This window comes from Elaeis guineensis, chromosome 13 (assembly GCF_000442705.2).
Source record: "Elaeis guineensis isolate ETL-2024a chromosome 13, EG11, whole genome shotgun sequence".
NCBI classification, from domain to species: Eukaryota; Viridiplantae; Streptophyta; class Magnoliopsida; order Arecales; family Arecaceae; genus Elaeis; species Elaeis guineensis.
This window is the reverse complement of record NC_026005.2, coordinates 16,472,979-16,484,720: the sequence shown is the minus strand read 5'-3', so window position 1 is coordinate 16,484,720 and position 11,742 is coordinate 16,472,979. Positions and strand designations below refer to the sequence as shown.

General features: G+C 39.6%; 1 protein-coding gene across 1 annotated transcript in view; it reads right to left on the bottom strand.

Annotated features, from left to right (window-relative positions):
* Positions 1-454: 454 nt before the first annotated feature.
* Positions 455-11,742, bottom strand: part of LOC105056392 (extra-large guanine nucleotide-binding protein 3) — a 28,161-nt gene continuing 16,873 nt past the window's right edge. The window contains exons 7-8 of the mRNA XM_010938571.4: positions 1,653-1,822; positions 455-1,301 (exon numbers count right to left, since the gene is read on the bottom strand). Of these exons, the coding sequence (XP_010936873.1) occupies positions 722-1,301; positions 1,653-1,822 (750 nt within the window). The 3' untranslated portion in view covers positions 455-721. The remainder of the gene's footprint in view (positions 1,302-1,652; positions 1,823-11,742) is intronic.

The window sequence follows — 11,742 nt, the reverse complement described above, 5'->3', positions numbered from 1 at the left end:
TTTCACCTTCATCAACATCAACAATATTCTGGACCTCCACTTATCCAACCCTCCATGTAAATTATGGCAATACCGGTAGAGGTCTCTAGAGCCAATTAAGCCTGCCAGATACCCTTCCAAGCTCTGGTGTTGCGAGGTACTTGTTCCCTCATCAGGCTCTTTCTGCTATGAGAACAGTTGGTCACCATGTCCTGACGAACCATTGTAGCTCCACTTTTAGTCAAAATTAAAATGCTTACAGCTACATCTCCGTGTAAATATTGATAGTATTCTAATGAACTATAGTCATATGATTTAATCTTTTCAACAATTTTATTTTTTGAGACTGCTAAAAGTACATTACAGATGACTGGATAAAACAGTTGACGGCTTTAATAAGGGGCTTTCTACACCAACGATAGGTGAGTACTCCATATCGTATCACCAAAGACCACAGAAATGTTCTCTCACGGGATGAAGCAATGCAAACGCTGTAATTATACCCCAATGTAAGTTATGCGCTCATATACAGCAACCAGTCAGCCAATGATGCACCCTGAGTAGATAGATTACAGCATTTCCCTGTTACCATACATCATCCCACCATTACATGGCACCCATTCCATGTCCAATATGAAAAGGTTTAACCCCAGTTACAGATCTGGGCTTCTGAGATGTGGGTCAGCTCAGCTCCCGAATCAATAGGCTGTTGAATTAACTCCACCCACAGGAGTAAAGCATATCATACTTGCCTAAGGTATGGAGAAGAGCTTGCATCGGTGCTGTAAAATGACTCATCAAGGATTCCAAAAACATTATCATCCTTCATATCATCCCATTTCAGGACCTCTCTAATGTATTTGAATGCCTCATCAACAGTAGTGCGTTCGAGAGCCTTTGTCTGAAATACGAATAGCTTCCGGCCGCTGATTGAGGCATATAGATCCTTGAATTTCACCGCGACGAAGTAGTATGCATGGCTGGCCAGTGACTGGTTAGTGTTGTGTGGCTTTACTGGACTAAAGTCTGCAAACCACTCACACACTGTTAATGGTACCCTGTTGATCTTCTCCTCAAAGGTGTCATACTTGTTTAGTAGGAGCACAAATGGGGTCTCTCTAAAAGAAGGGTGCCTCACTACACTCTCAAAGAGTTCTTTGCTTGCCATCATTTTGTTGCCAAGTGGACCTGAGCCTCGAGACCACATTTGGTCATAGTCACTAAGAGAGACACAAAAGATCACGGCATGGACATCTTCAAACATTTCCAACCACTTGCAGCCTTCACTCAATCCTCTGGAATTTACTCGGATCAACTGATACCTGAATAAAGAAAGACATGGATTTAAACTTAAAGCAAAGCCTACATTCTCCAGAATACCATTTTTCTGAAGCATAGCCTCAGGGAATTCTATGAGCAACAGTCACCAGGAGTTCTAGATGTCCACTTTGCAGGGCTGATATTAAAGGATTATTGCAGCAGTTCATTAATTGGGACCTAGTTGAACATTAAGGACCTTTACTATGTAAACTATGGTAACGAGCCATCTAAGAAAATCTAAATAATTTGAATCTCCAATCAAATGTCACAAATAATTGTCAAGGTGAATGTAATTGTTGAAACATACTTTTAGTGTCAGTTGGTCTAAGAGCATTGGTGTAAAGACAGCTTACTTCATTAAGGGAGGAGGACAATCAAACTTCTCACTGTACAGCTCAGACATTGGACTCCGGTCATCTAGAGAGAACTCCACAAAAGCAAGGCCATTGCACTGGGTGACTCCTTCAGCACATAGGATGTCCTTCTCAGTAGGTTCATACTCATTGCTGGATATTTCAATAGCCTGCAAACAATTGTATTCTCAATCACGACACAGTCATCAAACTTTTGCTCCTGACTCCTATGCAGATGTGTGAATGCGTTTTGATCATGCATTATCACTTAAAAGAGGAACACAAAGATATAAAAGAGAAGCATAATGGTGTCTGTTATAGCTTGATGATCTAGTCTAATGTTGGGAATGGGTGTACAAAATATCTTATGGTAACAGTGTGCAGATAATGGACGACAACATCAATACTCTCAACGAAGCAGTATCAACATTTTCCTTGACATGATTGATTTTTTTATTTGTTTTCTTCTTAATTTCCACCTTGCTTTCTGGCCATCAGATTCCTTTAGCAAAAAGGTTGCAAGTCTAATTTTGTCGAGCTTTCCTGAATAAGTTATAGTATCATCATCAGTGTTGCTTCCGGAACCCATTTTGAATGACAGGTAGATTCTTTTTTGAAAATTGTTGCCTTCGGTCATAGTCATGCATGGTACAAAATTATGCATTAGAACAACATGTTTAACTAGTAGAATAATTGCTTTTGCTTCTTTGATACTATGATCATGCTGAAGAAAAAACCGCCTTTTTCTTTTGTAGGATCTTCCAGATTTCATCAAATCTGGGGCAGAATAATTTAAAATTTTTGTCCTACACTATTTCAGATCTAATGTTTGTTAGATCTAATTTTATTATCTGATATTTAAAATCTAAAATTAAATCTAAAAGTATTAGAAGTATAAACATACCTCAAGGGTAATCTGATTACCCTGTAGATGATCTCTGCACAGCCCGAGGTTCTGATGTAGCCACGCAAGCACCTGACCTCTACCGGTATCCACTCGGGCAGGACCTGGAACATCTTCTCCTCGCAAATTTACGCTCCAAAAATCAGATCTCTATCTGATTTGGAAGTGCTTCAGAACTTTTTCTGAAGTTGGAGCAGCAGCCTGTCGAAGATGTCCTGTAGCCTTCTGTTCCAGGCATCACCACGCCTTTTCCTTGCACCAGATGAATGTCCAACTCTTTGGACATGAAGAGGGGAGATAGGAGAGCAGGGAAGACGTGGAGAAGAGGAGAGGATTCTTGTTTTGGCTGGGTATTGAGCAGAAACTTACAAACCTTAGGCGCAGACAGGGATTTTATAGATCCTGTATGCTGCGCAGTGCCACGTCATTCGACCAATCAAAAAATTTCAATTAATTCTGAAAAAATTCTGATTGGTGGAGTGATGTCATCTGATCACATCAGATAAGAACCCCACCCTCTCTCCTATGTTGGCGCCAACTTTAGATAAGCACAAGCAAGGTAGCGCCCAAGAGTCCATGTTAATCAGGACTCTTCATTCTTATCCATTTGGGGCGCCCACTTTAATCCAATTGGGCTCACGCCATAATCTGATTATGGTGCCCAATTCAATGTGATTTTGGCATGTGGACACTCTACAAAAATCCTCCAATGAGCTCTCTTCAGTTTAAGACCCATATGTCAATATTTGACAGATGTCCTAAAATGAAATTGGCAGGTGACAGGAATTAGCAGGTGCTTGTCTTAAATTCATCTCATAAATTAAAACAAGCCTTTTCTGAGCTGGACAAGCTTCATTTAGACTGAGAGAAACCTTCCCAAGGTTCTCTGGATGAGTCAAATCACATTTGGCTCAGTAGAGACAGAAAAGATTACACGAGGAGAAAGTTAGGCTCAATCGAGTGCTAGCACGATTTCCTTGAACCCAATTGGATCTAATCCAAATCAATTGGGTTAGCCCAATTGATGACATCCAGACCCTAACTCTTGTTAGTGTGACCTAGGTAGATTCAATTCTGTATGGTAATAAGATATGTAGTGATCTCATTATCGACATCATCGAAACTCCTTTCGATAGATCAGAACTCTTCTGATTCAGACAATTAGAATGATCGATCATCAAGATCATTCTAATTGCTCTCAAAATCCACCGGTGACACCTAACAGTATATGGTGGCAACCCATCAAAACTGAAGACGAACCTCTTGGTGCAGCTACCTGTGTGATTGAGTTCCTCTATCATGAGTCCCGACTGAATTAGGGTTAAGATGAACTCGTCAAACCCAACATCAGTCATATGAATCAATCGATCGATCCGAGTCCGATGTGAAACCCCAATAGAAAACTCCTTTTTCATTATTTCACTCTGCCATAGCCATGGGCTTAAGGACTCGATCTTTCGATCATCATAGAACTACTCTCTACCGAGGTTGATAGATCCCATCTTGGTGCGACCTAGTTCCTACAATGAATATACTACAGCCAACATACACCTCTGGGTTCCGAATGGCTAGGAGATCGAGTTATGGTGTAGTCAAACTATAACACACTCAAAGTGAACTGTCGATGCACTTCAGGTCAAAGAACTAGACACACAACTGCAGCATCGAGCTAGTCATCGATGAGAAGGTAGACTTCCTTATGACTGCTCGATATGATCACGCTCAGTACTCTCGTTCTTAACAAATACCTGTACTCTCGCTTAGGTATCTCCACACCGTAGACTCAAGACACATCTACCCTAAGGAAGCGATCGTACACCAACCTTCCGGATCGATCACCATCCTCGTGATGATCCTATGGTCAGGAGCTATTTATGAGTTAGTTATGTAAATTCATGCCTTAAATTTTCAACTCTTGAAAATATGAATTGACATTCCTACTAACTCAAAGGATGTATCACAGACACAATGTACACAATGTGATAGAAGAATAACCCATTTTGATTTATAGTCAAAATTATAAATTTGCCCTTAGATTTGTACAGGAATGTGTCAGCCAATCTGGCATCTAGGGCACATATCTAACAAACTCCCACTTGACCTAATGCCAATTGGCTACATATCTAAGTCCCATCTTCTCAAAGTGGGCTTCGATCTTTTGCTGGCTCAATGGCTTAGTCAGCGGGTCTACCACATTGTCTGTGGAGTCGACTCTCTTGACCTCGACATAATCCTTTTCGAGGTAATCACGGATCAAATGGAATCGCCGCTCGATGTGCTTGGACTTCTGGTGAGACCTTGGCTCCTTAGCTAGAGCTATAGCGCCATTATTGTCGCAATAAAGAGGTATGGCATCCGATGACATCACTCCAAACTCTGCGGCAAACTTCTTGTACCAGAATGCCTCCTTCGCAGCTTCCGATGCAGCAATGTACTCTGCCTTCATGGTGGAATCAGCAATCACCGTCTGCTTGGAACTTTTCCAGCTGACTGCACCACCATTGCAAATGAACAGACTCTCAGATGTCAACTTTCGATCATCTATATCAGACATAAAGTCTGAGTCTGTATATCCCTGAATCTGGAGTTCTCCATTCCCAAAGACTAGAAACATATCCTTAGTCCTTCTCAAGTATTTAAGGATACATTTCACAGAAGTCCAGTGCTCTTCACCTGGATTCGACTGATATCTGCTTGTGACACTCACAGCATGGGCTATATCAGGTCGTGTACATAGCATGGCATACATGAGGCTCCCTATTGCCGAAGCATAAGGGACCTTGCTCATGCGTTCAATCTCCTCAGGTGTGCTAGGGCACATCTTCTTGGAGAGATGAATGCCATGTCTAAAAGGTACTAAACCTCTTTTGGAATTTTTCATGCTAAACCTTTTTAGCACCTCCTCTATGTACATCTTCTGTGAAAGTCCGAGCATCCTATTTGGTCTATCTCTATAGACCTTAATATCCAGTATAAAGGATGCCTCTCCTAGATCTTTCATAGAGAACTCCTTAGACAACCATACTTTGACTGAGGTCAACATGGGAATGTCATTCCCAATTAGGAGGATGTCATCTACGTACAATACGAGGAAGACAACTGCGCTCTCACTGACCTTTTTGAACACACATGATTCCTCCTCGTTCTTAATGAAACCAAACGTTTTGATCACATCATTGAAATGAGTATTCCAACTCCAAGATGCTTGCTTAAGTCCATAAATAGATCTTTGCAGCTTGCAGACCTTGTGATCATCATCACTGAATGTGAAACCAAGTGACTGTTCCATATAGATATCTTCCTCAAAATGTCCATTTAAGAACGCTGTTTTCACATCCATCTGCCATATTTCATAATCGAAATAGGCTGCAACAGCAAGCAATATACGGATGGATTTTAGCATGGCTACGGACGAGAAGGTATCCTGATAGTCAATGCCTTCGCGCTGACTATAACCTTTCGCTACGAGCCTAGTCTTGAATGTCTCCACATTCCCATCTGCACCTATCTTTCTCTTAAAGATTCATTTACTCCCAATAGGTACAATACCTTCAGATGGATCTACCAAGGTCCAGACTTGGTTTGAGTGCATCGAGTCAATTTCTGATCTTATTGCCTCTAACCATTTCTCGGAGTCGATATCTGATATCGCCTCGTCATAGGTCTTTGGATCATCACCGTGAACCCTATTTTTCGTGAGAAACATTTCCTCTACATCCTCTTGTATGGTATCTAAATACCTTTCAGGAGGACAGAAAATCCTAGTCGATCTACGAGGTGGAAGAGGTTGTGTTAGGACTGATTCTGATTGATTTGGTTCCTCAGGTTCTTTAGCTCGTTGCTCTTGAGAGACATTCTCCTTGAGCTTAATTATTCTTCCGATGCCACCATCTTGAATAAACTGTTTTTCAAAAAAATAGTATTTCGACTAACAATCACATTGTGATCTTCCGGAATATAAAAATAGTATCCTAATGACTCTTTAGGATATCCTATAAATCGATCTCTAAAAGATTTGAACTCTAACTTGTCCGCCTGTTGTCTCTTGACATGAGCCGAACAACCCCAAATTCTGAGATGATTCAGACTTGGCTTCTTACCATGCCATATCTCATACGGTATGGTAGGAACGATTTTAGAGGAAACCCTATTCAATACATAAATTGCTGTCATGAGACAATGTCCCCAAAAAATTCAGGGAGGTCCGTGAAGCTCATCATGGAACGGACCATATCTAATAGGATCCGATTTCTCCGTTCTGAAATCCCGTTGAGTTGAGACGTTCTAGGTGGAGTCCATTGAGAGACTATACCATTATCCTTAAGATAGTCTAGAAACTCCCAACTAAGGTATTCACCTCCTCGATCTGATCAAAGAACCTTAATGGGCTTTCCTTTTGTTTTTTTACCTCATGTCTGAATTCTTTGAACCTTTCAAAAGCTTCAGACTTGTGTTTCATTAGAAACACATACCCGTACCTAAACATATCATCGGTAAAATAATGAAGTAGACGTAGTTGCCTCTAGCCGACACATCAAATGGCCGCACACATCCGTATGTACTAGGGCAAGTAGGTCTGTGGCCCTTTCCCCATGTCCCACAAAAGGAAGCTTGGTCATTTTGCCTTGAAGGCATGATTCACAAACTGGATACGACTCGAAAGTCAATGGACTCAATAGCCGGATTTCTCCAATTTGTTAACCCTGTCTTCCGCTATATGACCTATCTTAGGTGCCACAGATACCTATTATTTAGACTATCTCTAGACCTTTTAATTCCTATGGCATTCACATTTTGCTCGATATTAAATACAGATACATCAACATATAACTGATAGAGACCGTTAATGACAAAATCATCTTAACTTTATTATTTTCATAAAAAATGTTACAATGGTCCTTATGAAAGCTAATCACATAGCCTTCTTGTGCTAAACATGAAACAGAAATCAAATTCCTGCTTGCTGCAGGCACATAATAACAGTCTCTTAAAACTAAATCTAATCCTAACGGTAATCGCAGAAGGTAGGTTTCCACGACCACAGCAGCAACTCTTGCTCCATTCCCGACGCATAGGATCATCTCCCATCCCTCAGCCTCTTGCTCTCTTCAAGACCCTGCACAGAAGTGCACAAATGAGCACTAGAACCAAGTCAAGCATCCAACTGGATGCAGAAGAAACCGTAAGATTAGATTCTAAACGAGCATACCTCCAGAAGGACATCCTTCTTGTTCTTCAGGGTGGCCAGGTACTGAGGACAGTTCCGCTTCCAATAGCCGTCTAATTGGTAGTGAAAATATTTTCCTTATCAGCAGCTTTTTCTTCGGTTCTGTTTCTTCTTCTTGCCATCCACCTTCTGCTTCTTTCAGACTTCTTTTTCTTTCCAAAAGATTCTCTTAGAAGAAGTCCGCTCCACAGTAAGAACTGAGCCTTTTGAATCTTTCATAGAAAGCTCAGCCGTAACCAGCATGTTCATTAACTCGGCCAAGGTACACTGCATCTTATGCATATGGAAATTCATGATGAACTGACCATATGCATCGGACAAGGACTGAAGGATCACATCAATCTAAAATCCTTGTCTAAGATGATACCGAGCTTCTCAAGCTCCTCAAGATCCTTGATCATTGTCAAACAATGATCTTGGACTGACTGCCCATCATACATCTTGGCCTTAAAAAGTCTTTGACAGACTTGATACTTGGCCGCGCGACTCTGTTCACCAAACAACTCTTGCAGGTGAGCAACATTTGGCGGTAGTCAAAATATTCTCATGCTGGCACTGCAAGTCATCAGACATTGCACCCAATATTAGTACCTTGCTTTGTTATCATCATCCGTCCACTTTTTCAGAGATGCTCTCTGTTCAGCAGTCGGACGTGCTGGCATGGTAGGTGGGTCTGGTCCAAGATATGAGTCAATTTTTTAAAACCCAGAACAATTCTGTAGTTCCTCAACCAGTCCTTGAAATTGGGTCCAGTCAATCTGTGGGTGTCTAGTATTTTGGTCAGGGGGTTTGAGGTAGACATGTTTCCTGTAGAGAGTCAAAGTTTTAGTTAGATTTTGTAATCAGACTTAACCAATTTGTTTAGGAGTTTTATTTTAAATAAATTAGGCTCTCACTATTTTCTCAGATCCCTACACTCTCTAGGTAGAGATGTGAAAATCTCCATGATCAGTATTTCTAGTGGGTGGTGCGGTCTCACGACTGGCTCATCACCTCACCTAACAGTTATTGGTGATGGGTCAACCAATGAGTGGACAACTCTTGTCCAATGATTCTCTAATCATGGTGCATCCAAAATTTGGTCTCTAATTCATGAAGCTCACCGTATCCGAAATATTGCTCCAATCCTTAGTTAAGCCAAACCCACCATTTGCACGAACTAGATTCCTGATTGGATCCCTCACCGTATCCAGAATATTGAGCCCAACCCATCCTCTAATTCGTAGCATCCAATACCTAATGGACATATTGCGTCTTCCAGTGCAACTGAGCCACTGCAACCAGCCGAGAACAATCAACCCCGGGAAGAGCCCGCACATCCACAATGGTGGAAGATCTAGACTTAATATTTTTTTAGAGAGATTTGATTTAGGTCTCATTAAACTTGACTTACATAGTCATAACAATTATGACTAACCTAGTGGCATGGTTAGCTCGAATTGTTAGCCACCTCAAATCAGAACTGAGTCGACACATATGGCCAGTAAGTGAGACCAGTGGGAGGGATATGCCATTAACTCGACAAGAACGCATTCGAATCGAGTAGCTCTCAATTAAAAATCAGTCGTCGCATCTGTCTAACTTACCTTAGACACCAAATTATCGAACCAGAATCAATTGGATTACCTATAATCCAGGCTCTAACCACTGAGCCAAATTAGGTCTTAACTTGATCGAGTCACATCTAAATGTGATTCGACCTTGATCCAGACTTAATCCTATTAGGTGATCAATTATTAGCTTTCATGATCCCATCTAACCAACTCTTGATTCAGTTTAATCAACCGCTAGACCTAATTGAGCTACCCAAGCCTAAACCCAATTTTATGAAAATATCTTAGATCTGAAATTCTCAATTTTAGACCAAATTGATTTCATAAACTTAATTCATTAATTAAGTTTGGGTTCATAAATAAAACATGTAAAATAAATCTTAAAGTTTCAGGATCTAGGTTTTGCAGAAAAGTAAGTTTTAATTTTTGATTAAGGATGAACGCGGGCACCCCTACACGTCATATGAACACCCATTGAATGAAAAGAGAGGGCCTTAAAACTCTACTTCGTTCTTATGACCGGACGGCCATGAGGAACATCTTAATCAGAAATATAAATTTAACTACAAAACAAGTTAGATCTAAATTTACATATCTCATATACAATTTAAGATCTAACTAATACATGCTTTGTATACATCTCATGTATCAAAAATAATCTAATTAACATACTTTAGATCTAATACATCATATGTAATATCTAAAAAATAAGATTTAAATTAAACTATTCAAAATTAAATCTATTCTAGACAAGTTATTAGAATAATTCTACAACTAGTCTAGGCATGCAACAGATCAATTTTATGAAAAAATTAAAATTTTATTTTTTATTTTTTGATCTAATTATAATAATTATAATATAAAAAAATAGAAATAAATTAAATTTAATTTATATTTTAATCTCGTTAAAATATAAAACTTAAGACTGTTCATGGATTCAACTAATCCTAGTCTAGTCATGCATCTCATGCATGTTAGATCTTCTTAGATTTAATTTTAAATATTTTGATTTTAGATCTTATCATATCTGATGTAATATCTAAAATATTTTAAATATTAGATAAATAAATATAAAAATTAGATCTAAATTAGATCTGAAGTAGAGCCAAAAACCTGGCTCTGATACCAGTTGAAGAAAAAATCACCTTTTTCCTTTGTAGGATCTTCCAGATTTCATCAAATCTGGGATGGAATAATTTAAAAAAATTATTCTATATTTATTTCAGATTTAAATCTCTAGATCTAATCTTCATATCTGATATTAAGTCTAAAATAAATCTAAAAGGATGAGGAAATAAGTAATACCTCAAGGGTAATCTGATTACCCTGTAGATGATCTCTGCACAGCCCGAGGTTCTGATGTAGCCACATAAGCGCTTGGCCTCTACCGGTATCCACTCAGGTAGGACCTAGAATATCTTCTCCTCATGAATCTATGCTCCAAATATTAGATCTCTATCTAATTTGGAAGTACTTCAGAACTCCTTCTGAAGTTGGAGCAGCAGCCTATCGAAGATGTCCTGCAGCCTTCTGTTCCAGGCGTCACCACGCCTTTTTCTTACACCGGATGAATGTCCAACTCCTTGGGCGTGAAGAGGGGAGATAGGAGGACAGGAGGATGTAAAGAAGAGGAGAGGATTCTTATTTTGGTTGGGTATTGAGCAGAAACTTAGAAACCCTAGGTGCAGACAGGGATTTTATAGACCCTGTATGCTGCGCAGTGCCACATCATTTGATCAATCAAAAAATTTAATAAATTTTGAAAAAAATTTGATTGATGGAGTGATATTATTTGATCACATCAGATAAGAACCCCACTCTCTCTCCTATGTTGGTGCCAACTTTGGATAAGCACAAGAAAGGTGGCGCCAAAGAGTCCATGTTTATCAGGACTCTTTCATTCTTATCCATTTGGGGTGCCCACTTTAATCCAATTGGTCTCACACCATAATCTGATTATGGTACTCAATTTGATGTGGTTTAAGCATGTGGACACTCCATAAAAATCTTTCAATGAGCTCTCTTTAGTTTAAGACCCATATGTCAACATTTGATAGATGTCCTAAAATGAAATTGGCAGGTGACAAGAATTAGCAGGTGCTTGTCTTAAATTCATCTCATGAATTAAGACAAGCCTTTTCTAAGCTGGACAAGCTTTATTTAGACCGAGAGAAACCTTCTCAAGGTTCTCTGGATGAGTCAAATCATATTTGACTTAGTAGAGACAGAAAAGATTATACGAAGAGAAAGTTAGGCTCAATCGTGTGCTAGCACGATTTCTTTGAACCTAATTGGATCTTATCCAAATCAATTGGGTTAGTCCAATTGATGACATCCAGACCCTAACCCTTGTTAGTGTGATCCAGTTAGGTTTAATTCTGTATGGTAATGAGACATGTCGTGATC